At 36.3% G+C, this 20,223-nt stretch overlaps 2 protein-coding genes across 5 annotated transcripts; one reads left to right on the forward strand and one right to left on the reverse strand.

Moving 5' to 3' along the window:
• The first annotated feature begins 240 nt into the window (after window positions 1-240).
• LOC147484447 (uncharacterized) lies at window positions 241-16,587 on the forward strand. 4 transcript variants are annotated; one of them, XM_086576819.1, is made up of 7 exons: window positions 241-656; window positions 1,193-1,309; window positions 11,447-11,588; window positions 11,677-11,780; window positions 15,797-15,919; window positions 16,015-16,261; window positions 16,351-16,587. In XM_086576819.1, exons 1-6 carry the CDS (start codon window positions 489-491, stop codon window positions 16,042-16,044), a joined length of 684 nt encoding a protein of 227 aa, XP_086432945.1. In that variant the 5' UTR covers window positions 241-488; the 3' UTR covers window positions 16,045-16,261; window positions 16,351-16,587. The 4 variants fall into 4 exon arrangements, with proteins under 4 accessions (XP_086432945.1, XP_086432944.1, XP_086432947.1 ...); XM_086576818.1 differs by having other exon boundaries at window positions 248-656; window positions 15,797-15,925; XM_086576821.1 differs by lacking the exons at window positions 241-656; window positions 1,193-1,309 and adding an exon at window positions 9,225-10,555.
• A 105-nt stretch (window positions 16,588-16,692) lies between these two features.
• Window positions 16,693-20,223, reverse strand: LOC147484448 (histone-lysine N-methyltransferase ATXR4-like). The gene is given in 9 exon segments (XM_086576822.1): window positions 16,693-17,214; window positions 17,319-17,390; window positions 17,811-17,930; window positions 17,933-17,977; window positions 18,075-18,144; window positions 18,629-18,755; window positions 19,170-19,225; window positions 19,655-19,730; window positions 19,923-20,223. Coding segments are annotated over 9 exon segments (681 nt in total). The 5' UTR covers window positions 19,925-20,223; the 3' UTR covers window positions 16,693-17,101.

The following is a 20,223-nucleotide window of genomic DNA, read 5'->3' on the forward strand; positions in this document are numbered from 1 at the left end:
CAATCTAGCCAATAAGAGATGATTTCGCAAAAAAAAATTGTGCTGGCCCATGTGGTGTAGTCGCGCCCCTATCCTAAAGAGTACGCTCAGCAAAAAAGTAGATTCTCCGATTCAAAACTTTAAAGACAGTATTAAAGTGAGTGTACTGACCTGTGACCTGTCAAAACTTTAAACTTTAAAGACAGTATTAAAGTAAGTGCAATGATGAGGCACTTATTTTCTACCCGCCTTAAGTCTGCTATTAGCAAAAATTGGGCCACGTCAGGAGAGAGATTATAACAAAACAGGAAAAGAAATGGAAAATAATACTTCGTCATCTTGACCTGTTCAAGTACTCTACGCAAGTGCAGACCATTTCCAAGATTTATTTTCCCCCTGGTTGCTTTGTCTGAATATTTTTTTCAATTCAAAATATTTCAAGTTATAGAAATGGCTATCAGTTATGTACATATTGATTAGATCAACTAAAAGTTCGGCGCAACCAAGAAATGGAACATAATCAAATGGAGATCAAGCAAAGATGGTGCCTAAGCTACTCTGCAGAAAGCTTGGTAAGCAACGATGAAGATAATCAAATGCGACGAAGTGGTCAGACAGCTGAGGATTCAAGTTTACTTGGCCGGAGGAGCAGAAGCATCCAAAGGATGAGTTGGAATGTAAGGTAACCTGAAAATCTGTTCGGTACACTCAATATTTGTCAGAGAATTCACATCAAGTTCTTCTTTAGACATGATGATATGCCGATGTTTGAAGATATGGGTTAAACCAGGGCTTTTAGAATAGAAATGTCATCGTAAAAGTTTCGCTCCAAATAAGTCCATATAGGGCATCCAATCAGGACTTTCTACAAAACACTGGTGTGACGAACATCAAGGTGTGAAGAACGAACTAGTCCCTGTCTGGCAAAGTTGAATTGTTGACACAAGCCTAGCTACTTTGCAGTAAAAAAAATTACGGGTTCGTAGTATATGATCCATCTTCTCCAAGGAAAAGTACTATTCTCTGCTTTGAAACGTCAAGCGACAACAATGGTTTGGACTTCACAATAGGTCTTCATCAAGGATGACTATTCTGTAACCTTCTTATTTTGAGGCCATAATGTAAAACAATAACATTGAGTATATTAATTAGTGGCTTACTGGCTTACTAAGGTTCAGTATTTTCTGAACAATTGATCTGGTGCCTTTTGCAGTATGTTTGGTATCCGATTTCACTGATGATGCGAGCAGGCATAAACTGGAGAGTATCAATAGCAGGCGAGATTTCTATTTCTCCATGGAGAGAGGGAGATAACATTCCACAAAAAAAGGTCCAGTGCCTGCGTTTATTTTCTGCCATATTACTTCTGCAAGATATATGCATGATTGTTAGTTTATTACCTTATATTTTTGTATTTGGTGCCTTTGATTCAAGAGTCTCTCCTCTTCTTTATTCCCTCTCTTCTCTTCGCTTTAATCCTCCTGTAGGTTGCGTGGATTCATGTAATATCAGAAGCCACACGTGATCCATATATCTATCAATTAATTGTTTGAGCTATACTTCCCCGTCTAGTCCGGAGTTGCGTTGTGCTTCTTCGTAACATAATGCTCGGATTATGAGAAAGGGGGTCCCCATGATTCACAGGTACGTTTATATATTATTAAGCGTTAAAAACTAGTCTCCGTTCGATCTTTCAGTACATACACCCTAATTTTCCATATTTAAAGTATTACATAAGAAGGAATGTGGGCGAAACCACCTGAGAACAAAATAGGGGTAGTATTTTGTTCAGCAATGTGGAGGATTATACATTGTATATGAAGATAAGTTACATGGTGAAAATAATAGAATTTAAGAATAAATGCAGTCAAATCGGATGCCTAAGAACCAATGTCTAGGACAGCCTCATAAGCCGAACTACCCTGACAGAACAATCATATCTGTGTTACATATCACGCGCCCTTATTCAAATTTCTGAAAACTCAATCTTGATCGAAAATTTTAAAATAGATTCTCAAGTATGCGACCTTGTGAGAGGGCAGCAGAAAATCAATGAAATTGAGTGAGATAAATATTGTGGATTTTCTTTTAAGACTAGAAAGTGCATCATACATATATATATTTTTTTCAAACGGTTCTACAGACTCAAAGACCCACATTGGAGGGGGATTAACCCCATCAGAATTTGCAAGAGTGATCTTCTTTGAACTTGTGTTGCCATGCTTTCTCACCTGTGGGTATTCCTCCCATATAGAGTTTCCATATGAACTGTTGTGTGCTTGCATCTATAACTAACCTCCATATCTTCCTGACTGTCTTATCATTGAATTTAGAGCATTCACCTTGCTCATATTCTTTAGTAAGAAATGTATATGTTGATCTGACAGTATATACACCCTTTGCATATCCAGCCCTACCTCATCTTCTGCATTAACCTTGATAGGTACTTCACTAATTTTCTGACAAACTGACTCGGGAAACAATTCTCCCCATCTATCCCAATTCCAAGACATATTATAAGTGTCAAGGAGCTGATCCATCCTCAGTAGATCAAAATTGTAATAAGGCTTGCAAATCTACTAAGGTAGATTGGCTTATCATTTATAGTAATCCATGGTTCAGATAAAATAGGTATGTTGGTGCCATCTCCTACTTTCCAGAGTACCCTCCATAGCATTCATGATGCTCTTCCAAAAATAAGAGCTTCTTCCAGATTCTGCCTTGTCTTCCTCATTTCCCTAGTGCCATTTATAAATATTGCTAAAGGTTTGTACCCATAAGGATTTTTTATCATCAATGAGTCTCCAGCAGTGTTTACCAGCATTGCAAGATTCATTTCTTTTGCCTTTCTGAACCCTAAACCCCATTGTGCTTTGGATTTGCAGAGCTTATCCCAGCTCAAAGTATGGATAGCATTTCCTTGTGAGGTTCCATTTCACTAGAAGTCTCTGTTAAGCCTATCCAAATTCTCTGTAATACTTCCTGGTAACTTATAGACACTCGTGGCATATATAGGGACTGCTTGTCCAATACTCTTCACAAGTGTGGTACAAGCAGCTTGGGAAAGGACCCTAGCTTTTCCATCCAATGACTTTCCTTTGTAGATTGTCCACTAGATACTCAAAGGTCTCAGTCTTGTTTTTCCCAACTCTCATTGGAACTCCCAAATACTTCTCTTTCCCATCCATCTTTTTCAGTTTCCACAATCTCAACAGCATTTTCTGATGTTTAGGAGGTACATTCTTGCTGAAGTAAGCATTGTTAGGAATATACAACTTAATTGTACTTACTCTTTACCAAGTACCAAACTATACAAACTTTTTGTCTAGTAAATGTCTTGCACTTCTTAATTAAATCCGAGCCTAGTGTAGATACACTATGTCCTTAAGACAGATTTTCCCCCTCACGGTGCTTGAAGGTTGATGGGAAACTGTCTCCCAAGATAGAACGGATTTCTTTCTATAGAAAGCTAGCACTTGAATTCTATAGAATCAGCAAACACAACATAATAATTTTGACTAAGAATGTGGGGAGAAGAGAAAGATCGAACTCGGTGATCCGGTGTGTCTTTCTCTCCAAATTCATCCACTATTTATAGGTGAGTGGTGCTTCTTTGAAACAACACAAAGGACTCTTGGAAAAAGTAAGCAACTCTTTGAAAAGTCATATGTTTCAAAAGACACACCATTTCGGCATAAAGCAATCGTTTTGAACCGAAGCCTATTTCGAAAAGGTCACACCTTTTGGCATGATACACTATTTCAACCAAAGGCACATTTCGAAAGGTCACACCTTTTCGCATGATGCAATTGTTTCAACCAAAGGCACATTTCGAAGGTCGCACCTTTTCGCATAATGCAATCAAGCTTTTTTAACCAAAGGCACCATTTCGAAAAGGTTTTTTCACTTTACGTTACTATTTCTTTTAAAACCCATTTCATCTCAATGTGGGATAACTTCGAGAGAAAATTACTCATTCATATCTCAAATAGATTTGAGCAAATCATTTTTCTAACAATCCCCCACATGAATGAAAATTTGGCTTCTTCTATCATAAACATCGGATTTCGTTCTTTTACAAATGAAAAGATACCGCGACGTCAAGTAGCATGGGAGGCCTCTGAACTTGCCTTTAGTGAAAGACGATCGGATTTAATTGACGATCGTTGAACTTCAATTAATGTCCTTGAACACCACCGCTTTGTATAAACCTAGACAATCATCTTCACGCAAGATTTCTCCCGAATACTATTGGTTCTCACGCTTGTGTTCATTTTGGCCTCAACACTTCTTGGTTTCGGATAGTGCTTTTGAGACATTTGCCTTTAAAATTCTCATAGAAGCGGCCCCACTTCGCGACTAACATAGGTGATTTCTATAAAGAGTATCCCCGCATACTCCACTTGGATAACATAATTTTCCAAGATATAGTAAATCATTAAAAGCTTGACTTATCCCGGTTCTCGCAATGATATGCACTATTTTATATAGGAATGGGTTAGAGTATAATATTACTCTCCAGCTAACCGAGTCACAAACATAATTCAGTTGGCCCATGAACCTAGATCTTGGGATCTCCAAATAACTAGGTTGGTTTTTCCATTATGATGACTCTTGGTTGATTATCTCAAAGGCTTTAAGCCCATTCCCTTGATAATCTTTCTACTTGCTCTCTTGTTAAACCTTTTGTAAGCGGATCCGCAATGTTATCTTTTCGACCTTACATAGTCGATTGAGATAACTCCATTTGAGAGCAATTGTCTAATCTGTTATGTTCACGGCGTATATGTCGAGACTTCCCGCTATACATGCTACTATGTGCTCTCTACCAATAGCAGATTAGGCCACAACGATACACACACACACCGGGCAAGTAGTGTTTAGTCCAGCTTTGGAATATCCTCTAAGAAATTTCGCCCACTCGCTTCTTCTCCAACCTTGTCCAATGCTATGAATTCGATTCCATAGTGGACCTCGCTATGCACGCGTTTGTTTTGAGGATTTCCAAGAAACAATTGCACCTCCAAGTGTAAAGACATATCCACTTTGTGGACTTTGAGTCTTTAGTGTCGGATATCCATTAGCATCGCAGCACCTTTCCTCGAACGGGGGATATCTTGTATAGTGCAAACCAAAATTTCGAGTATACTTTAAGTATCCCAAAACTCTCAATATGGCAGTCCAATGATCTCTACCAGGATTACTAGTATATCGACTTAGCTTGCTCACAGAATATGCTATGTCAGGCCTTGTACAGTTCATGACATACATTAAACTACCAAGTATATGAGAGTATTCTAGTTGAGATATGCTATCTCCAGTATTTTTGACTAAATGAAGATTTACGTCAACTGGTAACCTTTTTGGTGTGATGTTATATTTATTGAACTTGTCAAGAATCGTCTCAATGTAATGAGATTGTGATAGAACAAGTCCATCCTCTATCCTAGAGATCTTAATTCCTAGGATAACATCAGCGACACCTAAATCTTTCATATCAAACTTACTAGACAACATTTGTTTGGTAGATTTAATGACATCCATATTACTACCCAAAATTAGCATATCGTCTACATAGAGACAAACAATGACACATCTCTTTTGAGTGCTTTTGACATAGACACACTTGTCACACTCGTTTATTTTAAAACCGTTTGACAACATTGCATTGTCAAATTTCTCATGCCATTGCTTAGGTGCTTGCTTTAATCCATATAAAGATTTAACAAGCTTGCAAACTTTCCTTTCTTGTCCAGGAGCAATAAACCCTTCGGGTTGTTCCATGTATATTTTTTCATCTAACTCACCATTCAAGAATGTTGTATTTACATCCATTTGATGTATCTCAAATCCATGTATTGATGCTATTGCTATTAGCATCCTTATGGAAGTTATTCTTGTAATTGGAGAGTAAGTGTCAAAATAATCCAATCCTTTCTTTTGTTTAAAAACCTTTGACCCACAGTCTAGCTTTATACTTGTCGATTGATCCATCAGTCTTAAATTTCTTTGTGAATATCCACTTATATCCCAAAGTCTTGGAACCTGGTAGTAAATCCACCAATTCCCATGTATGATTTTACATTATGGATTCAATCTCGCTATTTATTGCTTCTTTCCAATAAGTAGCTTCTGGAGATGACATTGCCTCCTTGAACGTTTGAGGATTATTTTCCAACAAGTATGTTAGAAAATTAGGTCCAAAAGACATTGACGTCCTTGACCTTTTGCTACGTCTAGGTTCCTCCTCAATTTCGCTTTGTGTAGGATGGTTACTAGTTGTAGCATCAAAAGTTCTCTTTGTTGAACTTGGCTCTATACACATGTTATACGGAAACATATTTTCAAAGAATGAAGCATTCCTTGACTCAATAATCGTATTAACATGTATATCTTGAATTTCTAATTTATGAACCAGAAAACGATATGCACTACTATTGTTTGCATATCCAATGAATACACAATCAATAGTCTTGGGTCCTATCTTCACTTTCTTAGGTTTAGGGACTTCCACTTTAGCAAGACACCCCCACACTTTTAAGAATTCGTAGGAAGTCTGATGACCTTTCCATAATTCGTATGGTGTTTTAAGCGTCTTCTTATTAGGAATCTTGTTGAGAATGTAAGCAAAGCTTCCCCCCACAAATTATGGGGTAAACCAGAACTTAACAACATAGCGTTCATCATCTCTTTTTAGAGTTCGGTTTTTTGTTCAAGAATACCGCTTTGATTGAGGTGAATAAGGAGTCGTAGTTTGATGAATGATTCCATGTTCGTAATGTAAAACCTTCAAAAGGTGATTCATATTCACCTCCTCTATCACTCCTTATAGCCTTAATCTTTTTGCTTAGTTGATTTTCAACTTCATTTTTATAGTGTTTGAATACTTCAATTGTCTCATCTTTACTTCTCAACAAGTAAACATAACTATATCTAGTGCTATTGTCAATAAAAGTAATGAAATACTTTTTACCAACTCTAGTTTGCACGTAATTAAAATCACATATATATGTATGTATTAAGTCTAGAGGTTTAGTACTTCTTTCAATAGAATGAAAGGATGATCTGGTCAACTTGGATTCTACACAAGTTTCACATTTATGGTGAGGGTCTATTTTTAATTTTGGTATATAGTCCAAATTAATTAATCTACGCAAAGTATCATAATTAACATGTCCTAATCTACCATGCCATACATGTGAAGACTCAATCAAGTAAACAAAAGATTCAACTTTATTGGCGCTCTTTGACGTAATAGTAAAACAAGACATCCTAAAGAGCCCATCCTGAAGATAGCCCTTTTCTACGAATACATCATTCTTAGTTAGTACAAATTTATCAGAAACAAAGACGAACTTAAAGCCATTCTTGCTCAAGAAAATGACCCGAAAACCAAGTTCTTATAATGTCGCACACATGAGCACCTCATTTCGAGTTAGTTCCTTCCCATAAGTCAACCTCATCACCACCTTTCCTTTGCCTTCAACCTTGACGTAGAAGAGTTTCCATAAAGAGTTGTTCTTCCTTTTCCACAAAGATGATAAGTGGTGAACATCGACTTGTTGAACATATGTGGCGAGTAGCGGCAGTATCCACCCACCATTCCCTTTCATTTCCAATCATGAGACATTCAAAACACATCGATAGGTTCATGTCATTAACATTATCGTAAAGCGTGTCCATTGTCACATTTGCTTCCAAATCTTTTGCTTCTTGTACTTCTTTTCGGCTTGGCGACATTCACTTGCCTTATGTCCAAATTTTCCCACAAATAGAAGAGAAGACTTGCCCTCGAACTTAGTAGCGCATCTACTCTCTTCACCTTGAGCTTTGTCTTGGCGCTTCTTTCTTTCCCCTTAGCACTTGATCCTTCCACAACATTTGCCTTTGCCACCATAGATCCTTTTGCCTTCTTCTTCTCGATAGGCGGTTATCTTCCTCTATCCTTATCGAACAATCGGGCTCTTCAAGATTCATATCTTTATCGTTTATGCTTAAGATAGTTCTTAAAATCCTTCCAAGATGGTGGTAATTTCTCAATCATACAGCCCACTTGGAAAGATTCTCCTAGTGGTCATTCCTTCAAAGAATGACATCATGGAGGATTACTTGAAGTTCTTGGATTTGGCTTATGATGGTCTTACTATCCGTCATTTTGAAATCAAGAAATCATCAACTATGAATTTCTTCATGCCAAGATTTTCACTCTTGTATTTCTTGTCCAACGAATCCTAAAGTTCCTTAGCGAGCTTGAACACACTATACACATTGTATAATGAGTCACCTAACCCACTAAGGACATAATTTCTACACAAGAAATCAAAGATGAAACCAATCATCCTTGGCTAAAACCTTCTCCTTGTTGGTTTCATCGGGGCTTACATCGAGCCTTATCCCATAGAAACCTTGCCAAGTTAAGGGGTGGTCGATAAGAGCATCTTCATTGCGGTAGCTTGAAATCGGCCCATTGAACTTTTCAAGCTTCTCCCTATGAGGAATGAAATGGAAAACACAAGCAGAGGAACAATGACAATGGGGAGTAACCGGTGGTGTTGCCATATTATTCTCAAATACAACTACACTTTGTTATTCCCTTTAAACCAAAAAAAAAAAGAAAACGAAACAAATTTTGTTCGGTAAAGAAAAGAAGAAAAAAGAAATATGTCCGGGTTGTTAGGAATATACAACTTAATTGTACTTTACTCTTTACCAATTACCAAACTATACAAACCTTTTGTCTTGTAAGTGTTTTGTACTTTTAATTAAATTCGAGCCTAGTGTAGATACACTATGTCCTTAAGATGATTTTCCCCACTCACGGTTTGAAGGTTGATGGGAAACCGCCTCCCAAGATAGAACGGATTTCCTTCATAGAAAGCTAGCACTTCAATTCTATAGAATCGAAACACAACATAGTATTTGACTAAGAATAGGGGAGAAGAGAAAGATCGAACTCGTGTGATCCGGTGTGTCTTTCTCTCCAAATTCATCCACTATTTATAGGTGAGTGGTGCCTCTTTGAAACAACACCTGGACTCTTGGGAAAAAGTAAGCAACTCTTTGAAAAGTCACATGTTTCTCAAAAGACACTATTTCGCATAAAACACCGCTTTCAACCGAGCCTATTTCGAAGGTCACACTTTTTTTTCGCATGAAGCTAATCGCTTCAACCAAAGGCACATTTCGAAGGTCGTACCTTTTTTTCGCATAATGCAATCGCTTTTGAACCAAAGGCACCATTTCGAAAAGGTTTTTCTCACTTTACGTACTGTTTCTTTTCAAAAACCCATTTAATCTCAATGTGGGATAACTTGGGAGACAAATTACTCATTCATATCTCAAATGGATTTGAGCAAATCATTTTTCTAACAAGCACTACATTTCTCTAGACTTACTTTTTGACTAGAAGCTGCGCAGTATTTTATCAGGATCTCCTTAATGTTTGCTACTTCAGCAAAATTGGTTTTACTATAGATTATAAGATCATCAGCATACATGAGATGTGAGATAGAAGGGGAATTCCTCCTAATCTTAATCCCTGTAATCTTTCCTTGTTGCTTTGCTGCTGCAATCAATCAATCATTCTTGTCTCAGCCCTCTCCTTGGTGTGATATTATCCAAAGGAGATCCATTCAGCAGCACCTTGAAGGATACAATTTCTAGGTGTTGAAGTATGTAGAGTCCCACACATTCTATAAGTGTGAGACCGTATCTTATTTAGGAGTTTCTATTTAGGTGAAATCTATCACCCAAGTTAACATATTATATATATATGAATTGGAGGTTAGAGTAAAACATATTCTAAACCATACCTTCTTCTTGTGTCTCCATCTTTCTTCTTACAAACTAACAACTACATGACTCTCCTAGTATGAATTAACATGGTATCGGAGCCGACTCTGTTTTGAGAATGCTAGGAGAGAGATCCACAGTTTCAAAGTTCCAGTTTTAGTATTAATTGCTGTCTTAGTATTGTTTCGCTTCCGCAATCTCTTAGTATTGATAAGGAAGAGTACGTTAGGTTTTCAGAGGGAGAAGGCGTGGTATCGCCATCTCTCTATATCTCTCAGTTTCTAAGTGCAGGCGCGCATGCGCTTAGTTGAAGGCTTCTTGCATCTCGAGAACCGAAAAGGCAAAGTGGCCGCGGAGCGTAGGGTGAAAGGGCTTCTCGGTCCCCAACACCATACAGTACTTACGGCCCGGGCACCGAGAGGGGCCATCTGTGTCATCCTAATTTGGGACATATGAGGTGGCATGTCCGCGCCCCAGGGTGACGTAAGGAAAGGAAACCGGATGGCACAGAATAAGGTCCGCTGTACCCTAACGGGCTTTTGGGCCAAGCCGGATGCAGAGCAAGGGAGTCGGAATAAGAAGCACTGTAGCAAAAGCCGCTGGAAAGATTGGGACCGTAGGATCGGACGCAAGGGAAGGCGGAAAGAGGAGATATAAAGAAGAAGTGATGGGGAAAAGAGGAGAAAAAGAAGGAGAGCGACTGAGATTGAGTGTTGTAATATAGAAGAAATACTAAGAGCGACTAGAATCGGTTGACACAATTATAATGGCTGGATTTGGATTTGTAAGTTTTCACTTTTCAAATTCCGAATCTTTTCTTTTCTATCAAGTTTATCTTTTTTTTTGTTGCTGAAAGTGTAATGCTTATCTGTAACAATATTATCAGGTTGATAAACTTATGTGCAGCTTACTGTTCATTCGCACATACAAATGACATGTTACTTATAATCTGATTTATTTGACAGCTATTAATAAATCAATATCTATAAGAAATTTATAATAAAAACTATATGCCAGCTATAATCACATAATTCCTTAGTCGCTAAAATATACTTGCATATGATCCCACTGGAATAATATCCAAAAGATTCAGGTCTCATGACACGTAAACACCAAGGCACAGGGTAAGTTTTCACTTTTCAAATTCCGTGTAAAATGTTTTCCTGACATTTTAAATTTGATTGATGTATTGGATCTTTCATTTCTGGTAGCCATAGTACAAAATATCCCGATATATCGCGATATTTGGAGATATCTATCTAGATTTCAGAGAAAGATATATAAATATCACGATATGTTCAGAGATATATACGACTGCAAATATCGATGATATTTTGTCGATATTTATAATATTTGTGATATTTTACGATATTTGGAGATATTTAGCGATATTTTGTATATATAATAATTTTATTTAATATTTATCATTATATTTCAAATAAATATAAATAATGTATCATGATATATCAAGAAATATCTATGATATTTGTCGATATTTTGGATATATCCACGATATTTGATATTGTTCAAAGAGAGGGATAAATCCACGATATATATCTAGAAATTGAGTATCGATAAATACTCATATCCTGATATTTTGTACTATGCTGTTTGCTATGTTTAATTTTTGGTTTGTTTTGGGTTCTTTTGACTGTTTATATTTTGTTTAATGAAGAGGGTAAGAGTACGCAGGCCAGTTGCAGCGCGTGAGTTGCGTAGGAGGATACTTAAAATTGCCCGTGAAGCAAAAGTTTTAGATGTTAAACATAATACACCTGATGGTTATTATCCACATATGTCGGTTGGCTTTGAGGAAGGTTTGGTAATTCTATTTCTTTGTTATTTTATATTTTTCTTATTACACTTATCTATAACTAATTTCTCTCTCTCTCCTCTCCTATGAAGTGATTGGAGCCATCCGACAAGGAAATGCAGACTTGGTGGTTCTGTCCCACAACAAGTCTAGGCGGATTGGGCTTCATACAATCGCCTTAATGTCAAGATCAAATGTAAGTTTTTAATTTGAGTTTGTTGATTAAAGCCATCATTCTTGTTATCTCCGTTTTGAAACTTGAATAAACTATCGTGATCAAAGATTAGAAACAACTTAAAACCTGGTAAGGATCATTGAGGTTAAGCCCATACACGAAACTTCTAACTTGACCATATGCCAATGCTGTATTTTGGATTGTCACCAGTTATTAGAAAAACAAAAAGCGAAATTTAATGGATGGAGAAAGGCAATAGCTGGTTTGGTTTGGTGAAGTTGAGATAATAGAACCCCCTTACTTATGTTAGATGGGAAAGAAAGATTTCGTGTGACTGTTACTATGCCAAAGCATTGTAAAGTTGGTGTTTGGGTTTATCCTTGAATGGGAAAAGAATTAGTACTGAAGTAGGAAAGAAAGAAAAAGGAGGATTCCCAATTTGCTTTTATTACATCACAAAGATAGAATAATAGCAGGCTTGCATTAAATTAGACTTAGCTTGTGATTGAAAATAATAAGATGCTTATGTCTGGAAGTGGGTTTGAAGGAAAGGTGGAGTGGTGGGTGTAAAATTAGTGAATAGGAGAGAATGAGAATGCTTTTGCAGGAGCTTGGTAAGGAGGGTGCAGAGGCTTGTGGTTGTGAGTGGAATAGATAAGTGGGGTGATAATTGTATTTTTAACTAAAGATACTGTGTGAATGTAGGAACGACCTGGTATAGCTTTGAGAAAATAATGGCAGGAAAGACTCATAGAACCAGTGTAAAAATTGGTGGAGTTAACCTACTTTATAAGGTTTGTTAGTCCTTGGTAAAATCCGAGTTTGACCAGCTCGGTTAGGATATGGGAGACTAAACGAAAACTTGAGCTGGAATAAAAGGGAGAATTTAAAAGTGGAAGACCGGCCAATTGAGGTGGGTCAGTTGGTGGGGCCCTAGTTGGAAACAAAACAAACTTAGTAAATAAGTGTATGTTAGAATTAAACCAACTTGGATGGACCAACTCTATAAAAGGGGAGTTATTGTGTTAAGTCGAAAAGTTATGTATTTTAAGAAGGATGGGCTTTATGGGAATTGGTGGGAATTAGCGAGAGAAAAAGAGAATTGGGTTTTTCAAAAACTTAACTTTCGAAAACGAAGTAGAAATGGTATTTAATTACTTTTATTACAGTAAAAAGGTGTCAAATAGAACTCTCTAAGGTATAGTATATAAAAGCGTACTGTAGAAGAAAAGAATAGGAGGGAGAAGTAAGAATGTGTTTGATGAACTGGAAGTAGGTTTAGATGAACCATCTACCACCTCATCTTCGACGCATACGTTTGGTGCCTTGTATTCATGTCTTTCCACTCAGACTGGTTTAGAGTGACGATTGGTACAATAATTATCACAATATTTTTCGCCCTTTTGCGCCATGGCATAATTCTTCCTTCCTCCATTTTGGGAATCTATACTGAAAATTTCTCTTGTTCGAGTTCTCACATGTGTTTTCAAATTTCTTTCCCTTGGAAGGATTGATTCTTCATCTCAATGTACATGGATTTTTTGCAAGCATTATCAATGTCAGTCATTGGATAAATTGGTAGTTTTGTCAGCAAAGAATCCAAAGAGATACCCTCCCCTCCCCCCCTCTCTTTATTTGTCCTTTCCCTTGGCGTAAGAACTGCAAAAGTACTACTATTAATTTTTCCTAACTTGAATTGGCCAATTAGTTCACCACATCAGATCCTGAGATCACCATTAGTCCACTCTTAATACTTTATATGCTAAATTCTGAAAGAAAAAAAATCCATTAGAGCATTCCCAATGCAAGTCACTCATATTCACCTCCACGTAGGCTCAATTTACCCTTTTCCACCGTTTTGGTGAAAAGCAAGGTAAGACTGCCCTATGCAAATGTGACTATTATTCTTGGACGGGATGTTTGATTCCGTCTGAATGTAAAAATCGAAAAAATGCGGCAGACGGAATGAAACATCTTATCTGAAGTTAAAAAAAAAAATCGAAAAAAAGTTGAAAAAACACGCGAGACGGAATGAAACATTTTGTTCGAAAAAAAAACCGATTTTTTTTAAAAAAACACATGAGACGGAATAAAACATCCCGTCTGAAGTTCCCAACTCAGCTACTATCTCGGTCGCAAGTTTCACTCTCGTTTTGACTTGGTGAATAAGTCACCCCCATAGTCACCCTTGCATTGGGCAAGAGTTTTTTTTTATTTGGAGGTGAAAATTCTCAATTCCCCCGCATATTGGCTTGCATTGGGAACGCTCTTAGAAGAGTTGGATTCTATGTGTGGAAGAAACTTGATCCTTTTTATTTCCTTAGCTAGGGGTGTCACTTTTTCCCGGAATTCCAATTTTTCCAAATTCCTATCTTAAATATTTTCGGATTTGGCATCAATGTTACTTGTCCGATTTCCGAAAATCCGATTTAAATTTAGATCGGCGTCGGATGCTTTCTGAAATTATGATTTTACGAATTTTTCCAATTTGAATCCGCCTATGCATATTATATCCGATTTTTCCGAATTATATCCGATTTTGCCGAATTATCATTTGGAATTATGCATAATTACATACAATATATCTAAAATTCTAATGTAATTAGAATTGTTTTAAGGAACCCTACTATTTTTGGCCCATTTACAATTGATGATAAACTTGCATTAATCAATATATAGTACAAACAAACTAAAAACCCTAGAATTGGAGTACATTGTACAAGTTATAAAGTAAATTGAATGTTAAGACAATATCTGTGTTCCAAGCTCTGAACTCAAGTATTAAATCTTTAACATTTTGACAATAGGTTTAATTGGGTCTAGGGCCAAAAGGAGTTAGATGAGTAAGAAAGGATCATACTTATATGATTTCACCATTTTCTATTTTCCAGCAAAGGCCAGAATAAAAGATCTCTAATTTTTAGAAGATCTTTCCAGAATATTGTGTGATTGGATTTGGGTTTAGAGTGAAGAAAAATCACAATTTTAAAAGGATTTAGATTTGAGAAGCTTAATCCTCGGGAATTAGGATTAGATGATTACTTAATATATTCCAATTTTTCTCCCCTAAGGGCTGTGCTATGAATGTGAGATTTTCTAAAATTAAGTCCTCGATTTTCTTATTACAACAAGTCTTCCAACTGGTAAGAGCCTAAGAGGTGTTTACTTCAATTTCTCCCCACGAAAATGATCTGTTAAGAAAATCAAGGGTTTTGCAGTCATGTTTTGGAAACAAAGAGGTCATCATTTGATAAGTGGGAATGGCTGATGAATTCTTTGTAAGAGTAGTTTTACCAGACTCATAGAGAAATTCTGTTTTCTAATTTTTGGTCTTTTCTTTTACTTTATTTATCACTTTTTTTTATTAGATTTTTATTGGGTAAAATGTGATTCCTAAGTACTTGTTAGTGTTAGTGTTATTAGGATTTATTTTCAGTATCCTAGTAAGAAGGGTTTTTATGTCTTTTGTGTATGTTTTGACAGAAAAGTATAGATGACTTGTTAAACTTTATGGACTGTCCATATATCTTACAGTAGGCAGATAGAGTATTAAAAAGTGCATTAGCTTCATCTATATTGGCTCTAGGAAGTATATAGCAGGCATCTGCAAAGAAAATATGGGTTATGGGATGGAGATTTTGCTAATTTTTATACCTTGATTCTTCTTTTCTTAATCAAATTTAGTAGGAAAAAAAAGATACTAGGTGCATTTCATGAAGAGGAAAGGAGACGGTGATTGTCTGCTCTTACTGACCTCTAGTAGGTTTTATGTGTCCTTCTGGCTAATTTTGAGAGAAAATGGAACAATATAGATCCAAGAACACCATTTGTCATTAAATCTAAAGATTTTAGCACATTGGTGAGAAAGCTCCATTCATTTTATCAAAGACTTTGTAGTGCAGCTTAATTGTCATGCACCCAAGCACTCCTGTTTTCTTCTCAATGGAATTTAAGATTTATATAGGGGTGATTATGTGGGTGTTGTTTGTTAGTGAATCAATATTTGTTTGTGTGCTAATTCGTTTTTGTTTTTGAAGCTGGTCCCATACATTTATTGCAAAGCACAGAAATTTGCCAAGTTATTGGACCTTACTAAGGAGGAGTTCACAGTATTAGCAATTGTCAATGACTGGTCATTTGCAATTCCCGACCTACAATCTGTAAGGGTATGCTTCAAATTCATTTTTATTTAACTTTTCTTTTTTCCAAATTTCTAACATCATTTAAACACATAAAATTATTTTGTTTTGAACAGGAAGAAGTTCTTGTTCTTGGATCATGCTAGACAGAAGTTATTATCAGCACTAGTAGCCGGTCTTTATCATCAACTTTTGTCTTGGACCAATCTTTTAAAAGTAGTAACAGTAGAATTGATTAAAGAAAGGGAGTGTTTTGAACAAGGATATTGAATTTCTTGTAGACGATTGGAGCATTGTTAACCACTACTGCGACCATTCTCCCATTCTACCATTCTCCCATTTTATTTTAGTCAATCTGTAAGGGTATGTTTCAAATTCATTTTTATTTAACTTTTCTTTTTTCCAAATTTCTAACATCATTTAAACACATAAAATTATTTTGTTTTGAACAGGAAGAAGTTCTTGTTCTTGGATCATGCTAGACAGAAGTTATTATCAGCACTAGTAGCCGGTCTTTATCATCAACTTTTGTCTTGGACCAATCTTTTAAAAGTAGTAACAGTAGAATTGATTAAAGAAAGGGAGTGTTTTGAACAAGGATATTGAATTTCTTGTAGACGATTGGAGCATTGTTAACCACTACTGCGACCATTCTCCCATTTTATTTTAGTCAATTTCTGTTTAATTGATCTCCTTTGGTCAATTCCAAAATGTCAGATCTAGCAACGTATTAGTCTAGAAAATGTCTCGAGTAAAGAATGTAGATTCATTACATCTGCAGCATGGAATTTCACTTAAGTATCATAACAACAATGTTGCATCTGAAATCCGGAGTCACCGAGGTGGAAGGCCTATTTTTCCGCCAGAATTACGGACATTTCATAACAAAATTTTCGTCTTTTTAGTATGCTACAACTCCCGCAAAGAAAAAAACAAAGAAAGAAAGAGGGAGAGATACAGAAAAAGAAGGGTTAACGAATATTACCCCCACTAGAGCCAATTAGGATTTCCCCCGGGAAATTAGGGTCTCCCCCCTAAGTACACACAAAAAAAGAAAAAGAAAAAACACTAATCACCAGATAAGCATCTATTACAGCCACACCTGACACCAAATCCTTCAAACAGGATGTTTTGTCGAGCACTAATTGGCTCATCTAGTGGGGGCATAATACTAGTTAACCCAAAAAAAAAAAAAAAAAAACACTAATCGCCAGATAAGCATCTATTACAGCCACACCTGAAACCTTCAAACAGGATGTTTTGTCGAGCACTATGCTCCATACTGGCATCAATGTAGCATATACGAAGCTCCTCTCCTGATACCAAAAGTGAAAATGTCTCAAACAATTTGCATGGAACAGAAAACCGATTAAAAGGGTGATTTTGAAATCGGAAATGCCTCAAGGTATCAAAGACAAACCTTCTTCAATGTCTCGGAGGGCCTTGAGTCTTGCATTCACGTTCTCTATCCATATTATGTGAGCATTAGGATCTGAGTGAAAACCATGGTATACAAAATTAAAATGTAATCCTGAAATCGAATTGAGCAGGCAAAAGCAATGATAACATGATCATCCCAACAGGGTGAAAAATATTGCCATACAGAGTGGAATCTTGGGAAACCGATATTGATATTTCCGATCTCTAGGAAACCGGTATTGAAGCCAATATAGGATACCTCATCCTATATTCAGTATATTGTAATTTTCCCTTCTATACTGGTAATATATATACCGATTTAGAGGTTTAGATATGTTATTCAAGATAGTCATAGGACTTTCAAGGTTCCACATCAACTCTAAAGAGCTCTACAGATGTGCTTTAAGAAGGCACTTTTAAGTTTGAGTTTCTTGGAATCAGATGAGTTCTTCTATAATAGCGACCCACTATGATAGCAGGAGTGACAACTTACCACAGTCATGATTGTAGAAGGACGAAAGCATATACACAGCGTTGCCAACAGACGCTTCAGCCTCAACAGAGGCAGCTGCTGATAAGAATAGATCCTCATATGATGATCCTCTAGCAACATGATACGAATCCGAGCCAGTACACCAGTATACCATTCCTTGGTAAGGACTAAGTTTTCTGTTAAGGGTTCCAAGCAAAGAGCCGTAGGTAGGACCATAGCAAAAGAAATAATATCTGTAACACTTGGATAAGTTACACAGGATACATGCCATTTGCTCATCCTTGAAGTTTGCCTTCATTAAACAGCTCTTCAGCAAACTGAACTCATCTTCCATCTGGTATCAAGTCCAAAATGAAACCATCAGAACAATGAGAATATAGATATGAAATAGAAACTACTTGATAAATCTATGACACAGTACTGCTGGTGTGTGCTGTGCATGTGTTTCGTGGGACACATGTAGGCCGTAATAGTGTAATTCTCATGTTTTAGAGATTGCTCTTCTTCGAGTGCTATTTTTACATTTTCAGTTACAACTTTCCTTTTTGTTTAAACTCTAAAGATATCAACAGGTAGCATTGCCTAGCATATCACAGATGCTCGATTGTTATGCTCAAGCCTTACAAAAAACCATGCTCTACACCTTGATCTCATGGTACCATAGAATTATTAGTTATATCTGCATGATGCAGACAGAAACCTACTTCTATCCGGTGCACCGTGCAATGATGAATATAGCATGAATTAGAAAAACACAAGAACCTACAACTTCATCCAAATCTTCAGAGTTCTAAGATGTTCATTTATATGGTCCTCACCTCTAAAATCATCTGAGTCAGTAGCCTGGAAGGTTGAAGTATGTCGAGACACTGAGCTGACGCTGCTTCTGATACTACCATACAAGCCAACCTCTTCACAAGAAGTGGATATTTCAAACCTAGCTTCCTTCATATGACAAGAAACCAAAGCAAGAAGATCAGTTGATCGGCTCTAACTGAAAAGTAAATTACTATAACGAGGGTAAAGAACACCAATACATCTCTCTCTCTCTCTCTAAACAAAATAATAATAATAATAATAATAATATAAAATAAAATAAAAAGCAGATTTATAAACTCTTTTTATTAGAGTCTATTCCTTACTATCCAAAACTAGGTGTTAAAGAAATGAAAACTCCTCATCCCTGATGTTGTAAAGTTCAAGTTTATATTTCATTGGAAGTTCCGATACTTAAAGATGTTTTATTAATGTATCTACTACCATTCTAATAACCATATAATAGTACATAGCTTTTCCAGTCTCAGTTGAAAAATGATACTTTCAGGAAAAAAAAAATGTAGCATTGCAATAATATTGTACCTACAATGTTCATCATATGCTGACCAATCCACTCGCTCCTCAATCTCATAGAACCTCTGAAGAAAAAGTGACACCCAGTTAAACAAGGAAACCATAACACACAGCGCCTAGTGAAACAGTCAAACGCTCAAAACATAATCGTTTTCTACCACTAAATCGAAAGACTTTCATTAAGTGAACCCAATTGTCAATATGATTTCCAATAACAAGAATACGGGTTTATGCATTACCACTAAGAAATCAAATTATGAGCCATCAAAAGAACTAGAACTAAAAAACACATATATCTCCTGGTGCTTCTTCTTCCGTAATTTTTTACAAAAAATAAATAAAAATGCAGTGCTAATTACTTAAAAACCAAATTCTAAAAAAACAATAGAACAAGAATTAACTTATATTAACAAACTGGGATCTCTACATAACCAATATATATGAAATTTCTAACCATCTTTACTACCAATATCTAAAAAGACAAAAGATAATACCTTTGCTTGTTCTCTACACTCATTACTGCAAAACTTCACACTGTGTCCTTGTAAAGAATCCTTATTATTTCCCAACCTTTTGAGACAGAAGTAACTGTTAGGATATATATCAAGTTTCCTATAAATAAATTACATGATAGGAAACTTCCCATAGAATTGTATCAATCCCTTATTATTCTCCTAGAATTATGGGATTTACTTGTAACAATTAGTCTATATAAACCCATGTAATTGTTACACTAAGATATACAAGAAATAATAATCTTACATGGTATCAAACACTGTGAACAAGAGAGTGTGAAGGGTAAGAAACAATGGGTTTTTCAGTGTGTATCAAATCACCAGCTCCAATTCTACGAGTTGCAAACACACCTCTACCTACTGACTCAGTGAGTAAAACTTGTATAGGTGGTGGTGAACTGGTGATGGTTGTGTTGGTTTGTTGGCATTGATGGTTGTTGTAGTTGTGGAGCATGTGAAGAAGAGAAGAAGGTTGTGCTTGTTTTTTAGTTTCTTTAATGGAGAAATGCAACGGCTCAAATTCATTTTTTCTGTTACTGGAAGAAAAC

Source organism: Coptis chinensis, chromosome 8, assembly GCF_015680905.1.
Source record: "Coptis chinensis isolate HL-2020 chromosome 8, ASM1568090v1, whole genome shotgun sequence".
In the NCBI taxonomy this organism is placed as follows: Eukaryota; Viridiplantae; Streptophyta; class Magnoliopsida; order Ranunculales; family Ranunculaceae; genus Coptis; species Coptis chinensis.